At 36.3% G+C, this 27,557-nt stretch overlaps 2 protein-coding genes across 2 annotated transcripts in view; both read left to right on the top strand.

Annotated features, from left to right (window-relative positions):
• Positions 1–27,557, top strand: part of LOC134844962 (uncharacterized) — a 161,774-nt gene that overhangs the window by 50,124 nt on the left and 84,093 nt on the right. Inside the window, exons 28-34 of the mRNA XM_063861788.1 lie at positions 15,224–15,625; positions 15,904–16,188; positions 17,092–17,301; positions 21,833–21,984; positions 23,462–23,593; positions 25,671–25,793; positions 26,206–26,325. Of these exons, the coding sequence (XP_063717858.1) occupies positions 15,224–15,625; positions 15,904–16,188; positions 17,092–17,301; positions 21,833–21,984; positions 23,462–23,593; positions 25,671–25,793; positions 26,206–26,325 (1,424 nt within the window). The remainder of the gene's footprint in view (positions 1–15,223; positions 15,626–15,903; positions 16,189–17,091; positions 17,302–21,832; positions 21,985–23,461; positions 23,594–25,670; positions 25,794–26,205; positions 26,326–27,557) is intronic.
• Positions 26,579–27,557, top strand: part of LOC134844539 (3'(2'),5'-bisphosphate nucleotidase 1-like) — a 553,428-nt gene continuing 552,449 nt past the window's right edge. Inside the window, exon 1 of the mRNA XM_063861265.1 lies at positions 26,579–26,594. The gene's annotated coding sequence lies outside the window, so the exon portion shown is untranslated. The remainder of the gene's footprint in view (positions 26,595–27,557) is intronic.

Below are 27,557 nucleotides of genomic sequence, written 5' to 3'. Positions count from 1 at the left end.
TTATTGAATTTTATGTATAACTTTTTAATTCTTCAAAAAAGGAGAGAAATAAAGAGTTCTTTTCTCCATACAATATAAATAAGTTATTAATGTTTGAAAGGAAACTCATTTTTTTCATAATTTCATATCAGTACAATTAATTAGCAACCAAATAACGCGGAGGATAACTGAAAGGCATAAGTAATTCCCACTTAAAGGTTACAGTTTTCATCATACGCACATATTCTGAATAACTTAGTCAGCAACAATGAAAAACAAGTGAAAACATTAAAAGTATTGAAAAACTATTCGGTAAAAAACGGAATTTTGAATGCGTTGCGAGTTTCGACAAAAAACTGCAGGCAGGCTTACTTCATCTGCTAGGCATCAATAAAACATGATTTAAAAAAATCTCAGAAAAAAAAATTTTTCCAAGCTAACATGAGATTTCACAAAAACAGGTTTTTATCTCAAAAATCAAAATGTTTCAGACAAATGTATTTTCAGAATTGATTTACAGCCCAATTTAACATGCTCGGCAGCACTCATCCAAGATCTGAAGACAAATAAGAAATTTTCAAATTTATTATATTAATGCATTTTTTCTACGTTGAACTGAAAATTCAGAAAATTTCCTTAAAACAATTTTTTTCGAAAACTAGAAGTTTTCACATGAACATGTTTGTGCATGAGTTGGCAGTCAACTTGACGCTCTCAAAAGCACTTATCAAAGTTCTTAGGAAACAGTAGGTTTAAATGCTTGACAATTTTAATTGAGTTGGTTCTGAATTTGCCAAAAACTAGGAATCTTGAATTTTATTTCATTTGAGGTCATTTCACTACAGTTTGCGGATAAGTGAGATTCGCTAGGAAGAATGAAAAACTAGAGCCTGATTTTTTTACAGTGAAGCTGATTTAATGGTTTTTCATCAGAGCGATTTTTTCATTAATCTGGTGAAAAATTATGACCTTTTGATTTTATCAGTAAACTCGTTTCCAACAAATAGGTAGTAAAAGAAATTGCTTGGATGTAAATTATTGAGAGACCACAACTGAAATTTCAGAAGTTCGTTCACAATTATTTCAAGTATCGAAAAAAAATTTCTGCTGATTCAGTTCTTTTAAGATTGTGAAGTGAGAAAAGACAGTTGTAAAACAAGAATCAATTCTCCTTGATTATGTTTATAATAATACAAATAATATAGATAGTTTAGTATTTAGATAATGTCATGACAATGAATTAAATACAACTCAAATCTTTCATAAGTTGCAGCAGAATGAATGAGAACACATGTGTTAAAGCTAGAACGGATTGGCAGGTCGGTCACGACCTTGATAGACAAAGGCGAGTTTAGCACAGATAGCTAGCACAATAATAACAACATAATGATCTCTAAACTACGCCGTACCACATTTCCCCCTCTCGGGAAAAATTCGAACAACGTTTGAATTTCTTTACTGTAACAAAGAAAATCTAAATATGTTTCTTACATACGATAACAATGCTTAATATAACAGGTAAACCCTGGGAGTTTCATGAGTTTGACTGATGTGACATTGTGGATAAGCTAGAGAAAGTTTTAAAGTTTATCTAGGCTGAAGGCATGAACACTTTATTTGTCGGCCCGACGCAAAGGATGGTCGGAGTGGTTCTTTGTTGGGAAGCGAGTGAATCTCCTATATGATATCTCTGAATTATCGGGAAGAACTGCCCTAGACTGCCCTGCTTGATTCGATCGATCTGAAGTAGTCACCACAAAACGGACCTTTTTGTCCGGCGAAGCAGGTGTTGACGGAGATGTAGATACTGACTGAGATTCAATGACATTCACAGAATGTTTGATGGGACTACCATAAAACATAGTCTGCTTATTCCGTCTTGAGGAGGCCCGCGACGAATTTGATGAGGATGATACATTACCATCCGGTTCGGTCAGTATGACGGGACCATCTTGGGAGTGAAGACCCGATGCTGCCGGTTTTGTTTGAATTCCTTCTTGGGATTTCGGAATTGACTATTCATCGTCTGAGGAGATAGGGATAAGATCTGAACATACTGGGATCTTTACTGGAGTTTGCGACTTTGGTTTGATGCTGATAAGAACCTCCGTTCCTTGATTGCCAGACGTGGAAGAGGAAACCGTTAAATCTACCACTGGGGTAGAGTGTTGTTTGAAAGGAATGTTTCGCACACCCGGAGCCTCCGAGATTGCATCTTCTCTTGGCCTAGTCGACCCTGGTCGCACCATTTGGCCACGCGGTGGGGTATGTGAAATTGTCAAAGATGGGAATTTCACATTAGTAGGCACGTGTACTGTTTTCGCTGTAATACGCTGGCGGAAACTTGACTGTTTGAGCGGCCTATTATCTTCAGATGATGATGGTGACGATGACACAATCGGGCGTTTCTGCCCCTTCTTGACAGGAGTTAGTTGTTTTCCTGAAAAACTTAGATTAGTTGACTTAAGACGTACTGCCATATGATTTCTTCTAATCATTTTTCCTTTATCGGAAATATATGTAGACCCAGTAATCCGCACGATTGTGCCCTTGAAAGGTTTGAAAAGTTCTCTGCCGGACTTCCTATTTAGAAATTTCCTAAAAATATTTCGACTTTATTTGGTTCATTCAATACTAAGTAATCCAAATTACGTTTTGGCACCGACGGGCGAATCTGATCCGTTTGCATTTGGTTCCTGAATCTGAGGGTACCAGCCGACAAATTTGATCGAAGAGTGGCTGCGAGGACTTGATTTCTTTCCGTCAAGGTCTTCAGTGCTTTGACTCCCTCCTGATGTGATAATGACCTTTTCAATGTTAGCCACTGATTGGCTGAATGTGCCAAGCTCTCCAGTGCGCGGTAGTGAGGTGTATCTGCGACTGAATCCGTAGTTCCACCAAAATGTGGAGACACCGTCGGGCTTGACTGCCCCTTCCTTACAACTTTGATACTTGGTCGGCTATCGCACTGCTCCCGACGCTGTTCAGGTGTTAATAAGTCCCGTTCCAATTGTTGGTTATCTAAACGAACTCCCGAAGATAAGCGCTCAGTCGCAATAGATAGCTCCGTATTCGGGGGACGGCCAACATGAAGTTCAAACGGTGAAGCCCCAGTAACAGAATTTTTTGTAACCCGGATGTCTTCAATAATATTTCTAAGAGTATCTTGAACATTTGAAAAATCCGAGCTCAACCGTGAGGCGCCCAAACGACGTTTAATTGTTTGGATCGACCTTTCTACTAAACCGCAACCACGATGGTCCCCCACAGGACAGAAATATTGAGCAATATTTTTATCTAGACAAAATTGTTGCACTAATTTGTTCTTAAAACCAGAATACTGATCTGTTTTGATAGATTTGGGGATACTATGTTGTTGGATATACGACTTAAGAAATTTAATAATCTTCCGTCCTCCCGTGGAACGCGTGATCATAGCCGACGGATATTTTGAGTAACGGTCAATCGCGACCAAGCTATAAATACTGTTACCAAACGAATCAAGTAGGGGGCCTGCATAATCGAGCTGCAGCTCTTCGTTAGGACCAGATAACAGGGGTAAAGGCTTGGAAGAGTTAAATGAAGCGTTCGCTTTCAAATTCTTACATAACTTTGTGCACTGGGGACAATCTTTGCAAAGTTGGACGATATCGCGATGCATTCGGGGCCACCAGATGTATTGCGCCGCATCAACCATGGCTAACTGACCCGCATGCGACCGATGGAGTCGAGACAATAATGGTTTTCGTAAACACATGGGTATAGCAATCCTATTATCCACAACAACACAGCCATCAACCACCGCTGCACAATGCCAAAAGGATTTGATATAGGAATCGATACGTCCCGATTAACTATTGCTCGTTTCATGAGGCATAGATTGGCATCTTCGTCCGTGAGTTCCGATAGTACATCGGAATCCAGAATGCCCACCAACCCGGTTATCGATTTCTGGTCCTTAGCGACCACTGGTGCCTTTAGGATTTCTAGACTATGTACTGACTGAATTTGATGTTTTGTTATTGTAGTTTTCCTGGCCCTTTTGGTTCTGAAATTTGCTAAAATACGGGCATATTGGCTCCTCAACTCCACTCCTCGTTGAACAGTTGACGACCTTCTGGGACGTACAGCCCCCGCGCGAAACCGCGGCCGAGCTCTATCGGAAGAGAACCAATGTTGATGGACTGGTAGATACTGATTTAACAACTGCTCGAAGCTGTCATTCGTGTTGTTGGTACTAGTGTTAGGATTCATCGCGGTCTGAAAAAGAAAAGCACCCAAAAATCCAGTTGCAATCCAACAAATCCGATACGATGAAACCAAGGCGAAAAAATCTATTAGCGGCGACAACAGATCACAATTACTAACGGCCAAAATAATAATCCACAAGGAAATTAGAACTGGCAGATAATATGTAAACCATGCTGAGAAAGTGACAAAAGCCGGCATGATTTCTCTCAACGCTGATTGGCTAGAATTTGAGCCAACAATTTGGACGCCCTCTAGCGGAGAAAGAATCGACTTATTTAATTGATGAGATAATTCAATTTGTTTACTGTCTAAAATTTTGTCGCCCTCTATCGATTTGATTCTTTGCGTTGTAGATGGAGTGATTTGGGTTAAGGCGCCCTCTACCGATAGGTTTCCACACTTGTTAGATGCGACAATTGAATTGTCTAAATCGGTACGATTGACCCGAGACTGACTAATATCCAATGGCTCAATGAGGTTAATTTTATCGGATACGACAGAGTTTTGGCTGATTTTTGTGATATTATGTAATTCTTTTGTTGAAGAATGATATTTGGCCCACTCGTCCAAGAAATCGCACGCATCAAAAAATCGACTAATACATTTGACCACATATTGTTCGTCAAAATTACTTGGTCGCGGTGCTTCAAATGTTGGGTAACGGGATAAATAATCCACTATTCCTAATTTACCACCGGAGATATGAAAGATATCAAAATCGAAAGGTAATAACCTATCAGCCCATCTGGTTAAGCGCGATTGATGAGTTTTATTACCTCGGTTAGTCTTTAGCGCGGATATAATTGCTTTGTGGTCAGTTAAAATCACAAAATGATTTCCCAGCAAATAAGTTCGAAAATGCTCACACGACCATACAATTGCTAGCAGTTCTAATTCATTAGTACTGTATTTCTTCTCCTGATCATTTAGAAAGCGTGACGCAAAAGCAATTGGGACCCAAACATCCTTTTCGATCTCCTGTTCTAATGCAGCACCCAGACCACTATGAAAAGCATCACATTTCACCCGCGAGTTCCGACTTTGGTCATAATGATACATTTTAGTGATATTCGCTATCAATTGTAAGATGTTACTAAATGCGGTTTGTTGGCATTCCTCCCACACGAATTTGCCTTTATTACATGCTTTCAAGGACGGGCGTAATTGGTCTGAATGGACCTGAAGATTCGGCAAAAATCGTTGTAGGTGGTTGAGTATGCCCATGAACGAACGGAGTTGCTTAAGCGTCCTTGGTGGTTCCAGAGCTAGAACTGCCTCTATCTTAGAACGTTTCGGTCTGTATCCTTCTGAATCAATATCATAGCCTAGCCAAGATAATTGATTCAGAGAAAAGTCGCATTTCGAAAGTTTCAGAGCGAAACCTTCTTCATCCAGACGGTTTATCACCTTATCTACAAGAATGTTGTGATCCACGACTGAACTTTTCGAGACTATCAGAATATCGTCCAGGAAACAAAATACTCTTGACAAACCTTGGAGGGTATTGTCCATCGCTTTTTGGAATTCTTTTGGCCATTCGTTAATCCATAAAACCCCGTTTTGAACCGATACGTGCCAGTTTGTTCTCCACAGACGATATTAAAATTGCAATGACGACTAATTTCCTCACTGAGCGGAATCTGACTGAATGCGTATTTTAAATCTAAGGACGTAAACCAAACATCACCTGGAGTGTCCGATGTGATTATCTGGGCTGCCGAGTCCAACAGTTCCAACAAATTCGGCATTTGGTAATGATTCTTATGAATTTGATCATTCATAGGTTTAGCATCCATAGCTAATTTCACAGAGCCATCTTTCTTAGCTGTAATAACTATCGGAGAGATGAAATGCTCGCTTGTACATTTATTAAGTCTAACCACGTGTCCTTCGTGAATTAGTTTTTGAATTTCCTGACCAACTTTATCTTGAATGTGCACCGGGACTCTCCTTCCCTTTTCTTGAATCGCAACGAGTGGAGACTTGAATGTAGAGAATAATTTGTGACTTTTGGCTTTGCCTACTCTATTAAATACACGATGATATTTTTGTTGGAAGTGAGATTTCCAGGAATCAGACGTTATATTCGAGTTTGATTGGGAGACTTCTCCCACCAAAGGTCGATCTGATCTAACTTGCGTTGTTCTTACCCCCAAATGGGGTTGCAAATCTAAACCCAGTAAACAACGTGTACGGTTTTCTGAAATAAGGAATTTTGCAGACTTGATATGCCATCCCAAAGATGATACATCCATAATTAACGTACCCATCAATTCAATTCTCTTCCTAATATAGTCAACGTATACTGTATTGATTGGACTTTCTTGAACTGTAAAGATCTTGGCTGAAGGGACAGTTTTCAGGATATAGTCTGCTGTCTTCTTATTCACGAAAGAAGCTGGGCTCACTGTATCCACTGTTGCCTTGAAGAACGTCTTTCCACAACGTAGTGTGATCTGGATGGAACGTAACTTGCCCGTGGCGGCATTGACCACCTCCAACTTTTTCACTGACCTAATTGGAAGACTTGGTTTCCCTGCTGCTACAGATAAAACAGCGAATTCCGACTCACTATCGGACGTGATGAAATTGCAATTTTCTTCCACTGTCTCATCTCACTCAGCTTCTACGTTCGCTACATTCTTAGAATTACAGCACTTGGCAAAGTGGCCCTTTTTGTTACAGTTCCTGCAAGTTACATTTCTGGCTGGACAACTCTGCTTGTGATTTGCTGAGAACCTGTTACCACAAAAATAACATGACTTCGATTTCTCGTTGATCCCCTTTTGTTTACTGTTCTGTGCCCGACTAATCCTGTCAGAAAGTTTCTTACCCTGGACAGAGAAGGTAGGTTTCTGTTTGATCCGGGAATTTTGACCCAAGGTGGCACCTGACTGGGAGGAATAGCCCGTCGACGACGAACTCCCAAGTTGCCTTTGCAAATCGGTGGCCGTTTGTGCTCCTTTTTCTTGAAGTAACGCTGATTTCAGAGAGTCTTCTGGAGTAGCACCTGGATGAATACATAATTTTCTCTGAATATCCTTATATCTCATCTTGACAATGAAGATATCTCTAACGACTTCTTTTTCCTGGTCGATTGTCCACCCACACAGGGCGGTTTGTCCCGTCAAACGCAAATAAAATGCTTCCAAACTTTCTCGGTCTAAATGTACCGCGTTGTATATTTGCATACGTTCGATGATGTAATTTTTCTCCTTTCTGAACAAGAGAACACAGAATTCGTGGAAATCCCGAAATGATAATGCGCTCAGATCCGCATGTGGATAACTTTGGAGGAATCTTTTCCTCCCTTCTGAACCGAGCGAGAAAAATAAACGAGATTTAACACGTTGTTCAACCTCGTAATAGTACACTCCTGGTGCAACTCTGGGACCTTTCGCCCGGCGCTCTTCATTCATTTCCGTGACTCTTCGGACCGCCGTGTCATTTCGTGCAATACGATTTGCGATTGCTGCAGCATCTTCGTCCACCCCCACAACTTCTGGTTTTGGAACAGGATCGTCGTGTACTACACCCGGAGGTTTTAATAATTCGCGTGGATCACATCTCTCTCTCAAAGTGATTGCCAAATTGAATTGTCCTATCCACGAATCCCAGCTACAGGGTGGGTCCGCAGTTGGTTTATGCCAGAATACGGTTACGCCTAATAGGTCAGTTCGATCCTCTGAGGTCGAAACTGCTGGCTGCGCCATGTGAAGTGAGAAAAGACAGTTGTAAAACAAGAATCAATTCTCCTTGATTATGTTTATAATAATACAAATAATATAGATAGTTTAGTATTTAGATAATGTCATGACAATGAATTAAATACAACTCAAATCTTTCATAATTTGCAGCAGAATGAACGAGAACACATGTGTTAAAGCTAGAACGGATTGGCAGGTCGGTCACGACCTTGATAGACAAAGGCGAGTTTAGCACAGATAGCTAGCACAATAATAATAACATAATGATCTCTAAACTACGCCGTACCACAGAGATGCTATTAAATCTTTGTTTGAAGTATATCATTTTTGAATGCTTTCTTTGAAGCAGAAAGACAGTACTAAAGTTTAAAAATTAGTACAGCCATAACAAGATTCTCCTTTTGAAAAGTTGGTTCAAAGTTCGACCTGTGGTGCATTAGCATTCTCGCTGTAAGTACAGAATATCGCATTTTTGAAATCATTCCGTAGTCCCCCCTTAATATTGATTCGATTTATCAATTTGATACGAAATACGCAATTTGTTAACTAAAACAAAACCCAGATTTTTTTATTTTACGGCACACTTTCAGGTAAAAAAAAACTAGATCAATTATTATGAAAATTGGGAGCCTTAATAATCTTAAAATTAGTTGATCTGGACTTTTCAGCATCCAAACTTAAGTTATTATAAATTAATTAAGCAAGGTATGAATATTTAGAAGTCTAATTGAGAGGTTTTTTACGTTTGAAGTACCTGTTTTAACCTCTTTGAGACTTTGAGACTTTTTGAAAATTTGAGAAATTCGTTAATAAATATCAAGAGCAGAAACGGACCCAAAACGGAACCTTGCGATACTTCTAACTTTATTTATTATTCAATCGGAAGAAACATTGTTCATTTCAAACTTTCGATAAATATCAGACAGACACCTGTGAAGCCATTGAAGACAAAGTCCCTTGATTCCATAACGATAGTTTTGATCTAGTTTATCGAATGCCTTTTTCAAATCAGCAACGAAACTAAGTCCCAAGTTGTTTTTGTCCTTCTTTAATTTTTCGCTTAATTTTGCTGGAAGGTCGATAATTGCTTACGGTATAGCACCAACCTAATTGCTTACCGAAATGGCTCGGAAACCAAATTATTTACGGTATAGCAAGCTGAAATTATTAAATTAATTGTACAGTGGCGTGCGCAGAAAATTTCCAGGCCACTCAAAGCGCTTCAGGATCATCTGATATACTTTGTCGTATTCCCTGATGGCCCATCTGATCATGCGACCTGAATAAAAGTTCTGTCTGATAGAGTTGCGGCAACACTATCGCGTTATATTTGTGCTGTCTTTCGGAAAATTTTGAAAATTTTGTCGACTTTTTTTAAGTTGGACTATTTGATTTTCGGAGCTCTCCTAAAACAGTATAAGGACAGTATATTAAAAAAAAAACAGGCCAAAAAAAAGCGTTTTCAGGCACTTTTTGGAAAATTTTGACTAAAAAATTGCGTTTTTTTTGGCGCGCGCTCCCCTTCAAAATAAGTCATCGAAATAAGTCATACTGGCGACAAAGGCGCCTTTAGAAAAATTTTGAGGTTGTTCACCGAAAAATAGATGTCATAAAATTGTGCCAGAAGGAGACCCTTTGAAAGTTTTTGGCAACCAGAATTAAAGGGGGTGGTCACCCCCTGGGCACGCTACCGTAATTTTACCTTATCGAACTCATAACTTTTACAAAAAATTTACTGCAGCTGATTAAGAGAGCAGTGAGCGAAAATTGTTCAGATTTGATTTGCTCTCTTCTCGACGAAGCGGCAAAACTTTTTCAATTTCAGGATTTTCGCTAACTGTTCTGATTGAAAAGAAATAATTACAAGATACGTAAGATACGGCGCTATAACGTATTTTAATATACACGGGTGTATCCACTGATGTATTGTATCATTAAACGGTAAGTGTCGATGCATAAACAGTTCGTTTTGATTGTAAATTGAGAGAAAGCGAAAAAACAACTTGAATTAAATTCGGTGATATCGACAATTTGGTTTTTCGGGTTGTTCGCACCCCGGGTTGACCTCCATACACCGAAAATGCTTATCATACAATTCCATACATCAAGTGTGTGGAAAAATGCTTGTCATACAATTTTCATACAATTTCTAAAAATGGTTGAAAACTGGTATAAACTTATTTCTGTGGCTGTTTGATTCTAATAAAACAGTCTGGTGATAAAAAACTGAGGTTTTCGTTTTTTGAAAAAAATGCTTTCCATACAATTCCCATTTATGGAAATTGTATGACTGGCATTTTTTTGATGGCGACACAAAAAATTTTTCTAGTAATTTTGAAAATTTGGCCCAAAAAAATTTGGCCCAAATTTGGGTTTTTTTCAACCGCAAATCGAATTTCGTACGGAAACAAACAAATTTTCGAAAATTTTTTTTTGCATGCAAAATTTAATATTTTGTGTGCATAACGTAGTCCTGGATACGATAAAATTGGCTTTTATTTTCTTTTCACTTAAATTTTTTTTCAAAAACGCTAAAAATTACTATTTCTTTTTTATGGGGTGTTAATGTATGCCTTGATCAATGTCTGATAATTTGAAAATTACAAAATTTAAAATCATCACCCATTAAAAAATTTTGCCAAAAACTAAAAGTTTGATGCTTTTGTTATATCAATTGTGAAAGACAGCCAAACTCAGGTCGTTTTCTATGCATTATAAATGCAAAGACCGTCCAACCTTTGGTGCTTTGAGTAACCAAGGTCTTTGTCACTTGTGTTCGGCTGCAAACACAACCGAAAATTTTTCAGAAATAAATTTAGAAAGAAAAACTCAAACTTTTTGCTTTATGGAAAAACATCTATCATACAATTTTCATTTATGGAAAAATGTTTATCATAGAGATTTCATACAATGTTCTGTACGTATGGCATTGTATGGAATTGTATGACAAGAAATTTCTCATATATGGGAATTGTATGATAAGAAGTTTCGGTCATCCCGGGACTAGAGTTCATAGCGAGAAAAACCACGGCCACAATTTATGAATTTTCTGGTGATCGAAGAACAGTGTGTGAAAAAGTCAAAACTGAAAGACCGAAACAAAATTCACAAGTTTTTCAGACGCTGTTTTAAAATTGATTTATTAATGTTTTCATTGTGCGTGTTTTGTGATATTAATTCTGCCTTTAAATACCAAAATTTATGGCAGTTCGTTATTCTTTGTTGACTTACGATAATTACAGTTAATTTACGTACGAAGTTAAATGTTTTCAATCCGCCAGCTACCCGAAACCGATCTACCTCAGAACCGAAACGAGGCACAAAGTTCTTTGTTTTTCGTGGTATTCTTGGTTTTCTGGGGTTACGTGCTTGTTGTTTTGATCTTTTGTCTTGCTTCGAATTTCTTAGGGTTTTCGTGACCAAATTTTGGCACGGTCCAGACTATCGCGACCCACGGCACGAGTCATGTCCACACTTTCCAGACTAGAACTCTCGGCGCAACTGTGCAATTTGGGTCTGAATCTGGATGCGGCGCAACCCACAATGTGGACATGAGTCTGGGACCTCGACCCGGGCTCTGGACTGTCATGGTTTTGATTCCTTCATTTCGCTGACGCATTTCAGTATTTCCGATTCCGTTTGTTTTTCATTAAACAGACCATTCTTTTCACTGATTTTGCCTTCCGCTATGTGATCTACCTATAGCCGCTAGTGCTACAGTTCCTATCAAAACTGAACTGTTATTTTCATATCGATTTCTGAAATAATCCTTCAAAGTGAGCTTGGAATTTCGCAGTTGTTAGGATTGAGTGCTGATTCTGCTCTCTCTCTCTCTCTCTCTCTCCTCTGTCTCTCTCTCTCTCGCGTCCTTTTTATTGGCGAAGGATGTGTTTATAGCCTATTGGTACTCAATTAAGATACTATTGCACCTCTCAGTTTCTAATTCTTCGAATTCGAATTTGATGCTGTTTCTTCGAACAACTCTATTAGATACCTCGCTTTACGTCGGCCCAGGATTTTTGTCTTACGTCTCCTGCCCTCAAGATTAGGTGAGCCAAAGAAGCTAGTCTTTACTTGGCAACAAAAAAATCTAGCCAATTTTTCGCCTCGGTCGGTTCTTGCCGCATAAATAAATTTGTTCCAGGAGGTGCTCCAACTGGCTGAGTTTTGGCCATTCTGTTGACAAACTTTTTGCCAGTTATCAAATTTTAATCCACGAATTTGATTTTGTTTGATTCTGCTTGGTTGAATAAAGCCGACAAAAACTAACGGGTTTTGCTTAAAGACAAAAGATACCTGCTATTCTTTTCCACTGGATTTTAAGAAAGATAAAAAATTATGAAGATATCTGTAAACATCTGTTTCTGTTTAACGTCCGAGCTAAATAATTTTACATTGCAGTTCAGCCAATTTTTGCGTTGTTTTTGAAAACATTAAGTCCAGCCAATTTTTGCGTTGTTTTTGAAAGCATTTTGAAATTATAAGCAGTTTTTAGCAGGGGAGGATTCACCCGTCGTCACCTAATTTTGGTACTTTGTTACGACTTTAATTTTCGGCGACTCTGCAATGTTTAGAAAGACGCCTTTATTGCCAATGTTTACTAATTTTGAGGGGAGGCGCGCCGCAAAAACGCAATTTTTAGGTCAGAATTTGCCAAAATTGCCCAAACATAGCTTTTTTGGACTGCATCTACAAAAAGTTGCCTGGTGAGCAAAAATTTGCGTTCCAAATAGGGTCTCTTGTGTTTTAAGAGAGATCGGAAAATCAATGTGGTTGACTAAAAAAAGAAGGTGATCAAAAAAGGTCATCAACATCCGCGTTGTGGCTTATCTCTACAAGGCAATATAGCCGGGCAAACTAAAACCATGCAAGCAACTGTAACCGTTCAACTATTGACCTTCCCTAAGTTTGTGAAACTAAAACAGAGAAATCATTTTACTCAATTCTGAACAGTTTGATTTTCTCATGTTTACATGTTGATAAACTAGGAGTTTGTTTTTATTTGGCTAGGAATCTGAGATTTAGGGTTAGAATTGGAATATATCAACATAAACTGGACCGCCGATCTGGACCTCTCCCAATGGCAACGATATTGATACCCGGTTTGGTAATGGTACAAACTTAAGATTGCGGACGGTTAGCAACCGGGATGGCATTGGGAGGTTAGGTGCGTGGAGAGAAAAAGGCAATGACAACCGGGAAGGTTATGCTTCAAAAACAGGTGTTGGTACAGGGGTAGGTTTTGGTACTGAGAATAAACGAAAAACTCAATGGAAAAACTAAAGGAAACCCGGGAAGGTATTGGTAAAGGGGCAGGTATTTGTGCCATAGTTGGTGTCGACATTGGTAAAGGTATGAATACTGGTTACGCATTATTACTGAATGCTAGTAAAGGTATAGGGACAAGACAAGATGACGGAACAGGTGTGGGTACTGATATGGATACAAGCGCGATTTCTGTTAGCGCCACTGATTGTCATTCTGGTAGAAGTACAGGTAGGGAAAATGGAGGTAAAGATACGAGGTTGGGTAGCAGCTGCTTTGGGGAAGCTGGACTGCAAGTTTCGCAGCAATAGCTAATCGCGCAAAGGCAACAATTCCACAGAGAAGAAACTCAGGCATCAAAAAGAACGTCAACAAAACTGCTGACTCACGACAATGAAACTTTGTGAAGTTCAATCAGGGGAACGACGGCAATTCAGAGGAACTGCATCAGCTAAAAAATTTTCAGCCGTGGAAGTTAAAGAAGCTCGCACGACTCTGTACAGCTCGATTCAGCAGCATCATCTAGCCGAGTTTCAAATTATTAGGAAAGGAAAACCTATTCCAAGGAACAGCAATCTTCTGAGCCTTTCACCCCTCTTGGATGATGAGAGCGACATAATTCGTGTAGGAAGACGCCTCGCCAATTCACCATACGATATAGACAAAAAATTTCCGGTTCTGATTCCCAGGAAATTGCGTATCAACAAATAGCAGTAGCTCATTAAGGAAGCGCATGCACGATCGTTTCATAGTGGTCCTCAGAGGACACTCTACACCCTTCGACAAACGATATGGATACCAGGAGGCCTCGCGTTGGCAAAACAAGCAATTCATAATTGCAAGCCTTGCATTCGAAAGAAATCAGACTTCTTCAACCAGAAATGGGAAATTTGCCGCTCGAAGAGTTATAAAATCTTTTATTTTCAGCAACACAGAACTCGATTATTGTGGACTTTTCTACATCAAAGACAGCAGCAACCAAGAGAAGAAAGTATATGTGGCAATCTTCATTTGCTTTGCAACTAAAGTAGTTCACATAGAAATCGTCAACTCTCTCACAAAGGACGATTGCTTAGACGCTGCAGAACGATTTTGCGGCAGAAGTGGATTATTGAATGCTTTTGATTTATAAAAAAAATTATTAAAAGCTTTTAATGAATGACTTCTCTGCAACAAAAACCTAAATGGACGACATCTTCATCACGACAACTCGGCATTGGAGACATTGTTATTGTCAAAGAGGACACTATCCCGCCTTTGATGTGGCCAATGAGTCTTATCACTTAAGTTTTTGATGGCAATGACAACATCATCCGGGTTGCACAAGTCAAAATCCGAACAGGACTCTACAACCGACCAGTCAAAAGATTTGTACTGTTGCACTCCGAGAGAAAATGACCGACTCCAGAAGTTCTCATTTAATTGAACCCGTTAAAGGAAGCCGGGAAATGTTGTGACTTATCTTCACAAGGCAATATAGCCGGGCAAACTGTAATCATCCGTGCAACTGTAGCCGTGCAACTTTTGACTTTAATTAAGTTTGTGAAACTAAAACAGAAAATCTTTTTAGACAATTCTGACAGATTGACTTTCTCACGTTTACATGTTGATAAAATAGAGTTTTTTTTTAAACTTGGTCAGGAATCTGAGATTTAGGGTTAGAATTGGAATATATTGACAATCCTCAACCCCCACGCCCCCCCCCGCCAAGAAACCCCTAGATCCGTCCGTATTATGATTTTCACAATTATATTCAAGTACTTTTTTGGCTTATTTGGTAGTTTTTAAAAGCTGAAATGAAACGCTAGGTTTCAGGGATTTTTTATTTGCAATCATGGTGGAAACTTTTGAATTTTATTAAATTAGTCTATTTATTTTATTAAAAAATGCTAGGTGTCTGGGATTTTTTATTCGCAATCATGGTGGAAATTTTTGAATTTGATTAAGTAAGTCTATTAATTTTATAAATAATTATTGTGAATAGCTTAGGTTATCTGGTCTTTGAAGTTCCTCTGTTGCAGCAAAACGAATGAAACACCTCCGAGTCGAAGTTTGCGATGACTCATTGACTCGCTGTGGGGAGTGCAATAAGTTTGATGAAAAACTCATTGCTTCTGATTCTCCGAACTTCTTACCATGTTTCAAAAAAGAAAAGAAAAAAAAGGATGACGATGATGATGACGACGATGACGATGATGATGATGACGATGACGATGATGATGACGACGATGACGATGATGATGATGACGATGACGATGATGATGACGACGATGATGATGATGATCACAAGAGCAATAAAAAAGAGAAGGGTCTGAAATGGACCGGTTGGAAACGGGCTCACTGCAATATGTATGGAAGCAAAATCAAAATGACCAACACGAAGTACCCGGTACAGTTCTGTGAAATCCTAATCTATGCCCAGAGTAAGTTGTCATTTCATTATTCAGCTCAAATTGACCAGGGCCGTTTAATAATACTTTGATAACCTTCTCATGTAATCGCGAACAAAATCTTTACAATCGGTTTTTTATTTGAATTTTAGCAGTATAATCCTGTGGAATTATTATCTTTCACTGGTATCAGCTAAAATTGGCGTTTTTTTTCTTTGAAAGCCATCAGTAAAAAAACTTACAATTACAACATAAAAACCAAAATAAGGAAAAATTGATAAAAGTTTTGAAGAAGTTCTGTGCTGTTTCAGAGTCTTTCGAGGAGCAGAGAATCAAATTTTTGAACTATTCTGCATCCGAAAACAGCACTTCTGACATTTTGAGCTCCAATGACACCAACTTTTCAACTGCGAGGAAAATACGCTATAAAGAAATGGAAAGCTTGGGCAGAATTTTTTCGATTTCTGAATCTTTTTATGGAATGTCTGCATGTGATCTGAATGCAGAAATTTCGATGGCTGTGTGCACTAACAAAATGCAGCAACTGCAGTGTGATGCGACCACTAAACATTTTCAGGCGTCTTATCAGTGCTCACGTGAGTATAGTACACTTGGATTGTCGGTGAAGTGGTTAAGTCTCCGCCTGTCCATTAGTAGGTCAGTGGTTCGAGCTCCAGAATGATCCATGCTTGCTGTTGACGGCAAGAAAACATTACCCATTACCCAGCCCAGAAAAATAAGCAAAAATGCATGGATGCTTTAAGGGACAAAACAGCGGTTCTCCATAAATGAGATGAACATCTCCTATGTTGTCCTTCTCCTTGTGGTAAATTGGTCCTAAAACAAATGAATCAAGTTAACAAGGTGTGTGAACATGTTTGTCATTGAGACTATTCCTAAAAGCCGGATCGTACTCGAAAAATGAACAGGTATAGAAACTTTTTAAATTTTGTTTTTAACTTTCAGACATCCAATTTTTGCTCTTTTTTCTTGCGACCACTATCGAATGATAGTTATACGGCATCGATTGATTAACTGAAAGCCCGTTTGAGTCCTGATTATGATTCCATCATAATGTAATATGGAAAAAGTTGTCAGTTCAAAAAAAAGAGTAGTTTTTTGCTATTGAGTCAAAAATTTAGCTAAAAGCGGATGGAACTGCAGGTTCTTCATCCGACGATTTTTTTCAAATAATGTATTAAAAACCAAATAACGATTAGGTTTTAAAAATATATATATTGAAAGAAAAACTTCGAAAAGTTTCGAAAAACTGAAAATTAAAAAAAATATATCCATTTTTTAATTAGAATTTTTCTCAAACATATCTGTCGGAAGTTTCTGTGTCAATTGCACAAGTGCCAATTGCTTATGCCTAATAATGAGATTATTTATGAAAAAAGCAAAGGCTGAAGCCGAGAAAAAGTAAATGCTAAAGAAATAAATGATTGCTTCATATAATGGAAGTTGATTGCGGGGTTTTCATGATTTCGCATCTATAGGTAACTTCGACGTGATCAAAGTAGACCGTGTGAAGTGTCCCTACTTGAAGTGTCGCACTTGCTACAACATCCTGTCAAATAAAAATGCGGCCTCACTACACGAGTATCTAAAATGGAGAAACAGCTATTGGGCTAACAAGGATGATAATTATGACAGTCATGTCCAGGAAGCTGTATCAATGGAGAATGTTTGTGGACCCGAAAGCCAAGGTATAATCTAAAACTAATGGTTACCTGCTGAGTTATTTGAGTTTTCGTTGCACTCAAGTAAATGGCTTTGGGCTGAAAATTTCAAAAAAATTGCATAATAGTTTTTGGGAACTAATAAATAATCATCTAATTTTTGTTTATACATAAATGTGTTTTCAAACTATACGCGCAACAAAAATGTATAAAACCTTATAGTTTACCACTCGAAGAGAGCCAGAGTGAGAGGAGACTGAAGGCTATCTAGTTTGCTTAAAGTGCCCGCATAATAACTTTCTATTTCATGAGAAACATGTTTGTCAAAATTTATTTGATTTTTTTTTTAATTTTATTTTTTGCTATTTTGAAATTCTTTAAATAAATGACCACTTTTTATGAAAAAAAAAGAAAGTGAAATAAAAATGCAAAGCTCAAAAATAGTTCAAAAAGTTAGAGATAAAAAACCATATCACGCAGCATGATTAATCATAAATTAATCTACTTTAAACATTCGTTCAATTAAGCAACTGATCAAAAAGCAATCTACTTACCAAAATAATTTCAGTTAACAATTCTTAATGAATTATACAATTATCTTTGAAAATTTCAAAAATCTGCTCATATCGGATTGATTCAAATCGATAAAATTTGAAATAATATCCGTGTCAAAATTAGCCAGAACGTTGAATAAGACACTACGTGCAGATCATAATGTTTTGCATTATATACTCATTAATTTATTGTTTCATTTTGAGACTCCTGGCTCGTGTATCGTCTCCTAAAGAATCGATTATTTTGTTTTTTAAAATGAAATTATAGTCTGTTTCACTGCAATCTTCAGATTTTTAAACATTATTTAAAAGACTTGAGACCTCATATATGTATAGCTCAACCAAGGAAAAATATATTTTTTTTTCGGTTCGTCTTACTTTTTTTTTTAATTTTTGGAATGTAGTTGGTTAATTTTTGTTCGCGGTTAACTTCTAATAACAAAATCTAGAAAACGATTACTTTAATTAAATTTGAGATTTACTTTTTTATTTTTTCAATAGCGTCGATATGAGTCAAAAATATAGTTACGCCGAAGTATTTGATATTTTGGGTGTTTTGTAAGATTGGCTGTTTAATTTACTTTGCGGGTATTATTTTTCCCGCTTGCAATCAAAAATTCTATTCTTCATCTTTTTGGTGCCTTTCTAATCGCTATCATCCAATCATCCTTTTTACTATTTCAGGAAGATTGTTTTGTAGCATCAACCTTTTGTAATTATCCATGTAGATATGTATCCTTAGCAAACAAAGTACTTTAAGAATTCTGTACTGCTTCAAAAGCTCATTTGAAAAGAGCAGGAAAAGATTTGGAAATATTAATAAAATTGTGAAACTCTAGATTCCACTGGTATAATCGTTTCGGCAATGCTTTTCAATAGCAAACAAATTATTTTCTTTGAGAGAGATAAGACTTTAGGAGTGAGTGAACCCGGCCCCTTAGGCCATATATTTGACGTTTTGCAAACAGAATGGCATAATCAACTGTATCAACGGAATTGCAAAAAGCTAAAAACACCCAAAATAGAGCGCTTTTAATTTACCTTCTCAAACATTTTCTCAGAAGTTGTCACCAAAATTTTCACTATGGCATCAACTGAGGTTTTTTTCTTCTAAATACTAAATTCATTGACCGATAAAAATTTTAAAATAGTTTTTTGTGGAATTTAGCAAAATTTGGGAAAAAAGTGGTCGAAAGTTAATACAAACTAATCGATTGCTTCCTTCTTTTTAGGAGACTCTTTGATGAAGTTCCAGGCATTGTGAATTTTTGATGTCGACTTGTTTTTTTTTACTGAATATCTGGTAATAGACATCGTTTTTCTTGTTTCGTAAAAGTTTTTCAACGTTCTGAATTGGTTTTTTTAGACTTTTGCCGAGTCTTCCTATTTCATTTTAAAATGTTTTTAAGAAACTTTTAAACGTTCTTCATTTAAACGTTCTCAAACTTAATTTTCTAGGCCCCAATTCAACTCTATCTCAACTTCATGGTTTAATTAGATGTTTTCTTTTGCATCCCATAATGATTCTCAGTTCATTTGAACAAAGAAACCATGCGGAACAAAATTTTCAATTCTGATATTGTAGTGCTACAATTAATACTTGCAAAATGTAAATCTAAAATAATACAACTGGTTGTATTCATGCTGCTAAATTCATTTTCTTCAGATCTAAACTCAAACGTCAAATTTTTTGATCAGTCAAACTCAGTTTTTGTACAGTTCTCAAAAATGTTCTGTTTTCTTCAGGTGTGCACTTTTAGTATGTTTCTCTTTGGATGTGAACAAAAATCACACAAATTTGTCATTAAAATATAAATCAATTTGTTCAAAAATTTTGCCTCTGGCGTTCTTACCAGCCTTTTTATTGTATTGGGTTTCTTTGATTTTTGATTTTGCGTTCAGTTTTTGTTTTTGATTTATGTCAGAGTTACCAAAAACTTTATTTTCACTCGATTTTTGCCTGAAAGGCAACACTGTCTCCGATACTTTTTTTCGCTGAAAAAACTTTTTTACATTTCATGGAAAAAGTTTTCAAATTAGACAAAAAGGATCGTTTCTGCTCTAAAAACGAAGCAGTTTTGCTGCAAGGTTATGTCAGTATTTTTGCCTGCTGGTTTAGCTTACTTTCAAGCCTGATGTTTTTTTTCAATTGTTGCAAATGAAAGCTGTTTGTTTGAAATACGTTTGTATTGTGTGTCATCGAGGAGATATTTTTGATGAAAATACTTGCATCTTGAAAAATCATCTTCTGCAAAAAATTGCATCAAAACTTATGGCAAAAACTTTCAAATTAGAAATATTTGTTGCTAAAATTTCCTTTGAACAAAATAGATTGTTTCTGTGCTAACGTTACACTAACATAGCTAAATATGTCCTAATTTGTTCCCAAAAAAGGTAACTTTGCAGCAAAAGTAAATTAGTTTTTTTGCCTGCTGATTTAGTTTACTTTCATGTCTGATGTTTTTTTCAATTGTTGGAAAAGAAAGCTGTTTGTTTGCATAACGTCTGTCATGTGTGTCACTGAGGCGATATTTTTGATAAATATACTGATATCTTGAAAAACTTTTTATATCAAAAAATTTTCACCAAGAGGTTCGATAAAATTTGTTCATTTTAGCATTTATCAAAAAATTCTTTACAGAGGTCAGCATCGCTGCCTACTTCTATTTTCTTTGGAAAAAGTTTCTTGCTCCCGATTATATCAAAGTTGTTTTAATACACAAATACTCTGAGGAAGCGCTATCCGCATAAAATTGCATCAAGTTTTTCAATGGAAATAATATGTTCCATATCTTTTTGTTGCTGAGATAAGCAGAGAATCGAACCGATTATGATCAAGTTTTTCTATCCTTAAATCACTGATTTAAAATTTTGAAATTCGATTAATAGACTTTCTTATCTAAAAAGTATTGGAATAAAAAGGTGCCCAAGTGTAGAACGTAAACGGATTATGCTTTAAAGATGTTAAAATGTTAAATGCTATGATCATGCTTAGGAAAATTGAATGTTCAATAATTACAAGCAAGTCATGTTTTTTTTTAAAACATCAGCCAAAATTTTTTCAGTCTTTCACAAATTCGTTTTTTAACTTTTTCAGCAATCAACTTAAAACTGCATCATTGTTGCTTAGTATACCAGATGCCTCGGCTGTTCAAAACTTTCGTCCACACCTTTAAAAATAATGTCAAAAATGATGAAAAAAAAACGTTTTGAGAAAATCAGCAATTTTTGAGAAGTATTTAGTGAGAAGTTTTATCAAGAAAATTTTGTTGGTTAACCCATTTTGGTTCTTGTTTCCATCAATTTGTTTCCACTGATTTAATGCTTAAATAATTTTTGGGGCTAGTTTTCAGTGCAGGTTGATAATCTCCACGTTCACTTTTATTAAGAGCCTGATTTATGTCAAAGATCAAACTTTTGCAAAGAATATATATAATCATAAAGAATATATATATCATCAGGATTTTTACAAGGATTAGCATTTTTTGAAATATCTCTCTGAATTTGGCTTATTACCGACACAATACATTTATTATTGATTGGCAACCATGTCAAAGTCTAAGTAGTTTTTGAAAAAATTTTCTCATCCATCGAACCTCTTAACGTCCCTGGCATCAAGAGGGAGTTACTCAGAAACTCAGAGACCTTTCTGGTGAAATTCTCCTGTTTACGTACAATTTCAGTCAGCTCTTCGTAAAAAAAATCATTTAAAATCATACAGTTTTTTACTCTCGTCCTCATTAGTTTCCGCAAGTTTCCTAATAGCTGCCATGGTCTGCTCAGCCTCCATCTTATTCCTCACTCCCTTCATCTCTCCATGCGAAGGTTTTGGGAGAACACTCTCCATTCTAATAATATCCATACTATTAAAATTCAAAATTCAATAAAATTTTTGTGAATTGGTTTCAAGTTAAAACTTTGTTCGAAAAACAGCGTGTTCAAAAACGAGCGAGTTCAGTTTTTAGAACGAACTAATTTTTGAATGGGTGATCTTTTTTATTCAGATGAGATGTTGTCGACGACTGAGAAGTGTTCTGACTGTCGTCTGGAATTGGAGGCCCTGGAATTGGGCCAGGTAGGAAGTAGACACAGTGCCGCCTTCTACTGCTCTAACATGTATCTGCAGTGGTACGCCAGCTACCGACACAAACAACAGGTCATTACTCCTTCCACGTATCATTCCAAGTACTTAAATCGATCATCGTGGGGATATTCAATTGCGAAGAAAAAATTGTTTTAACAAGTTCAAAATTCAATGTTTAAATTGACCAGCAAAAAGTGCATACAGAATGCAGTGATTTGATTAAGATTTAGATTTTTGGGACTTAAATTCCATACCGAGTATAAGCTCTGATGTGTGATCAATTTTTGTCTCAAATTTAATTTGGAGGAAGTTTTAATCGAACTTACTTGCGCCTCTGCATTAGCTGAAACAGCACTGGAAATAAGGCGCGCATCGGTCATTCCCTAATATAAATTTTCATTGCCCTGCGAAATAAAAAAAAAGAAACAAAGTATCGAAGAGTTCCAAATAATTTACATTTTCATAGTCAACTCGTTATTTACAGAGTCTAATTTTCTCCTGAGAACAAAAAAAGCATCGAGAACCAATTTTCCGCTACTTTCTTTGAAATTCGATATAAAATACAAAAAAAAACAATGTTGATCCGGATTAACAAATGAATTGAATTGCAATTAAGGCTACTGAATTTGGAATTGTCAAATTGTCAAATAAAACAATATACAAAATGAAAGAAGCCAAACAAAAGCTCGTCTTGAGCCCAAAAGATTCAGACTGTTTCTTTTTCTAAAAAAAAGTTTCGAAAAACTGCAACTTCAAAACTTCACAGATTTGTCTCGAATTATGTTCAATATGAAGAAAAAATGTCAAGAAAAAAATTCCGCCGTTAAATAAGAAAATCATTTGCCGACTGGATGACAATACTTGGTTAGACGCCCTTTTAGTCGAAAACAAATTGCTGCCAGAGGAAATTTAGATTTAAAGTCGCGTGTCTCTTGAAACACATAAAATCATGACAATCATTTTTATCTTCAAAGGACGCAACTTGAGGTAAACATTTTGATATAGCCGCGCCATTTAAGCAAAAAAAAACTAAATAAAAAAATTTACAAAAAAAAATTGATTTATTTTATTTACATTTTACAGCACAACTATTAATCATAGTTAAAATTGCTAAGATCAGGCGAAAAATGATGTTATGAAGAAAAGCAAATCCATGCTTTGAAAATTTAGCGGTTAAAATATGTAGGCAAAGGTAAATCCGAATATCCAAGTTTTCAAAAAAATTACACGCATGGAAAAAACCAAGGCATGGCTTGGACTTGAGTCGTAGACATAATTTTAGCTGTGTTTCGGACTCATCAGAAAAATGATTTTGCCAAAATCGAATAATGATTTAGGGCACCAAAATATTGATTTTACCTGTTTTTTGGACTCATCAGAATAGCGGTTTTGTCAAAATTGAACAATGATTTCGGGTACCAAAATAATGATTTTACCTGTTTTTTGGACTAGTCAGAGTAGCGGTTTTGCCAAAATTGAACAATGATTTCGGGTACCAAAAAAACTTGACTTAGGGTCGCATTGAGTAATAGATTGTGCATGTGCTTAGATCCGGGATAAGCTGAGTCTGGTGAGCTACATGATAGCAGTGGACTGTGACTCATTCACCTGTCTGTCTCGGGTGCTCAACTCAGTGAAGCGACTCATGCGACAGAAAGAGGAAGTCACCTGCTGCCAGAACGTTAGATCGAGTCTCAGCTTAACTCGTAGTCCTCCATTTCTTCTAGTTACATTGTTTTGTATAAAATAAAACGTTTTCTTGTTGACACTTGCGAAGTCGCAAAAATTGGTGCCACTTTTGGGGCACCTTTACAGCTTTTTCATAGCATGTGCTTTGACATTCGAATAGTAATAAGTTAACACTGGATGCTTTTTTAATTCATCAAATGAACCAAAAAAATGATTTGGGTACTACTATGATGGAGTCATCCCTTGAAGATAACCAGGTCCCTTGAGAATAAGACACCTAGAGTTTTCAAATTCTTTAATAATTATGATTTTGTCATTCAGAAGGTCAGCAGTATATTTTCAAATTTTATGTTTTGTTACTTTGTAAAGTTTTTACCCTCACCATTTTAAGGAGGAAAACTAAAACAAAACGCCAAAATTTAGGTTCGATGACAAATAAGGCATCCCAATTATGTTTGTTAACCTGTAAAATAAACAGAAGAGAGCAGACTTATTCATATAAATAATGAATTCATTAGAATTTTCAATCTGAAAATTTTGTGACTGAACAAATTTTGCAAGATTTTTGAAATGAACAAATTATACACAAGTTGGTTTTCAAAATGATAACATGTGAAATGCATGAGGGACCTGTCTATCATAGTTGCTTTGTCTAGGGACTTATCTATCATAGTTATCCTGTGTTTCTTTTAAACAACTTAACAATAACTTAATGTATCTCGCAATTTTTTGGATTGCTTATTTTATACATGATGTGGCTTTGTGCTTTGCGATTTGTTACATGCAAAGTTACTGTAAATGATTTCAGTTTGTTATAAATACATTTGCGATAGCAAGAATATTGTAATTGGGTACAAGACTTTTTTCCCGTAAACAACTTGTCCACAGGACTCACCTCTGGACTCCAACTCAAGTCCTCTTTGCAAACCCTCTTTTCATCGTCCTCTTTGCAAAACTTACTCCTCTCGGTTGCAAATATTAAGCATGGTTAAATTTGTCATTTTAAATATCCGTCTTTTTAAAGTTTGCTTTTTGTGTTGGTTGTGATTTTTACAACTCGATTTATTACAATTTTATTTTTTATTTTTTTGTCCGTTTTTCGGCTTAATAGGCTCGGGCTTATTTTATTTTGTTTCGTGACCTAAGTTCGAGTGATTTCTAGAGAAACATAACTTTTTTGTTTACCTCCGGATCGCCCAAAATATTGAAAGTTTTATTGGAAATTATAGTTAAAGTTTTTCATGACAACAACTTTTTTTGGCTTTTTTGTTTTTTTTTTCTTTTTTCGGCTTGATAAGTTTCGGTCTACATTATATCGGTTAAATGGCCGCATGTTGCACATTATATCGGCTTAGTTGCCACATTTTGCGTTGTTTCACGAGCAGTGTACGTGTTTTGAGGGTCAGGGGACTTCATAGTTTCTTAAAAGTCGTATTTTTTTTGCTGTTTTTTTTCGGCTTTGTTTTTTTTTCCTTTTTTGGGCTTAATAGGTTTTGGTCATTATTATAACGGCATAGTGCCGCATAGTTTGTTTGTTTGAGGGTGTGGGAGACTTGATAAATAATAAAAAAAATTCGGCCTAAAGGGTTTCTGCTAAGGTATTTCCGGCTTTGTTACCGCATGATTACATTTCTTTCGATGCTAGTTTCACATTCTGTTGTCTTGGCTCGCTGTTTCAAACCTAGCCTCATCGATTTTTCGATTTTTTTACTTAGCGGCTTTTGTGTTTTGTATCGCAAGTGGTGCGAAGCTCAGCTTTGCCTCTGTGTTAAATAATGGATTAAAAAAGTTGTTTTTAATTTCAAGTAATTGGCATTCCAGAGTGATGGGTCTGTATTTTATATTAAAGGTTTCGATTCAAGGCTCGCTAGCCTTATCTGCTTAAAGTTTGACTCAATGAAAAATCTCTTTTTTTCGTTTTAAAAAACAGATCAAAATTATCCTGCATGAAAGAGTGGATTTGAATTACTTAAATGAGACATGATATAAATAGTCGACTACTGAAAAATAGTCGAGTTGGCGTATTTACTATCGCAGACTTCAACTAATTAAATTCTGATGATGTTTAGTCGTTGACGGACACTATCATTGAAGTGGTGAAGACGAAGATATCAAACATGTCCTCTTCACTACCTGACGTGGAGATACAAGACCTCGAGTCGGACATATCCAACATATTCGCAACCAAACAGGTCAATTTATTTAATTAAAAATTAGAATATTAGATTATAAACAAAATAGAGCGCGTGAACAAACACAATCGGTTTTGTAAGATTTTTTGTGACTTTCAGCCCAGATTGAGAATCTTAATTCTTTCATATTTGCAAAATAAGAGCAAAAAAATAAATTTATCTTTAAAAAAACTTGAAAACAATGAAAATGCACTTAGATGAAGTATAATGAAAACTACTCCGGAAAATGCTATAATGAAAACTAGATGGAAAATGCTGACGCTTTCTGAAGAAAGCGTCAGCCTTTTCCATCTTTGGAGTAGTTTTCATTATACTTTATCTAAGTACCTTTTCATTGTTTTCAGGTTTCTTGAATATCCGAATGATAATCAGTGCGTGCTTCAATTTCATTAAAACTCAAATTTTGTTTCAGAGTGGATCTCTGCCCTGTGGATGCTCGAATGCACTGAGCAGTTGTGTGACTTCGTGGAATGAACAGCTGGTCTCGTGGAAAGTACAACACATCTATCTCCAGAACGATCTCGATTCTTCGGTATTTTCTTTCTAGCTTGTGATTGAGTCAATTGCATCAACTTCAAAATTTTGGCATGAACTACCAAATAAAATCGACAATAGTTCTCAATTTTTTACTTTCGACAAAAGTAAAAAAAATCTGTCGAAAATTAAATGTTTGTTAAAATCACATGTTTTCCTGAAAACGCCAGCTTTAAAATTTCAGTCTTTTGTCGAATGAAACACATCTCGAATTGATATAATTAGTGTCATGAGTATGAATTTAATGGTGCTAAACTTATTAAATAGTTCCAGATGGCACAAATGCATATTGATCTTGTCCAACAGTTAATGACGAACGTTAACTTTGCAGACTGTGAAGTCTCAGTTAAATCAGTCTTGAAGCTGATAGTTAAAGTTTTGAAGCAGAAGACAGAAACTATCAGCAACCAAACTGGAGAAACAGTTAGGCTTAAAAATGAAAATACAAAATTAAAGGAAAAGCTATCAGAACAAGAGCGCTACAGCTCGAAAGATTGTGTAATTATTGAAAATGCTCCATTCAACTCAAACAGTTTTTCGATTTTTTTGAGAAGTGTATCCAAAATAAAATGAAGCCCTGTGATATCAAGACATGCCATTCCATCGAAAAAGACAACAATCTCTATCCACTCAGATTGAAGGCCATTTCGTTTCGTTTGACAATAAAAACAACATTATCACCGCGGACAAAAAGGAAAACCTGAATGCTAACATATCAAACTCATTTTTATCTATCAACATTTGTCAAAGCGTGACAATTTTTGTCAGAGAAAAACGTCTTATGGGTCTTCTTACAGCAACTAAAACCAACTAAAACTTTTCTGCAATAATGGTGAAACAAACAGAAAACAGTCCCAGTAAACCATGAATGAGACTGACCATAGCTTAAAGACTGTGCACTAAAAAGAACTGCAAGAAACCAAATTTTAAAATTAAGATGAATGAAGGATGATTCAAACAGGTGGCAAAAAAGAGAAGCACATTAGATTTATAAAAAAAATCAAGCAAGCTAGTGACGAAGAAAAACGGGAATTTCAGAAAGTGAACTAGCTAAATACACCCCCAACAAAACAAAAAGCGGAATATCAATCCAACGTTCTCTTGTGTTTTTCACGTTATGCAACGACATAGGTCCAATTACCTACTTGGTTTTGTTACAAAGCTGAAGCTAACTCTTATAACATTGAGATGTACTACCCTCCTGTTGTGAAAATTAGAGAAAACAAGGAA

Source organism: Symsagittifera roscoffensis, chromosome 4 (genome assembly GCF_963678635.1).
Source record: "Symsagittifera roscoffensis chromosome 4, txSymRosc1.1, whole genome shotgun sequence".
NCBI lineage: Eukaryota > Metazoa > Xenacoelomorpha > Acoela > Convolutidae > Symsagittifera > Symsagittifera roscoffensis.
This window is presented reverse-complemented; position numbering and strand designations above follow the sequence as displayed.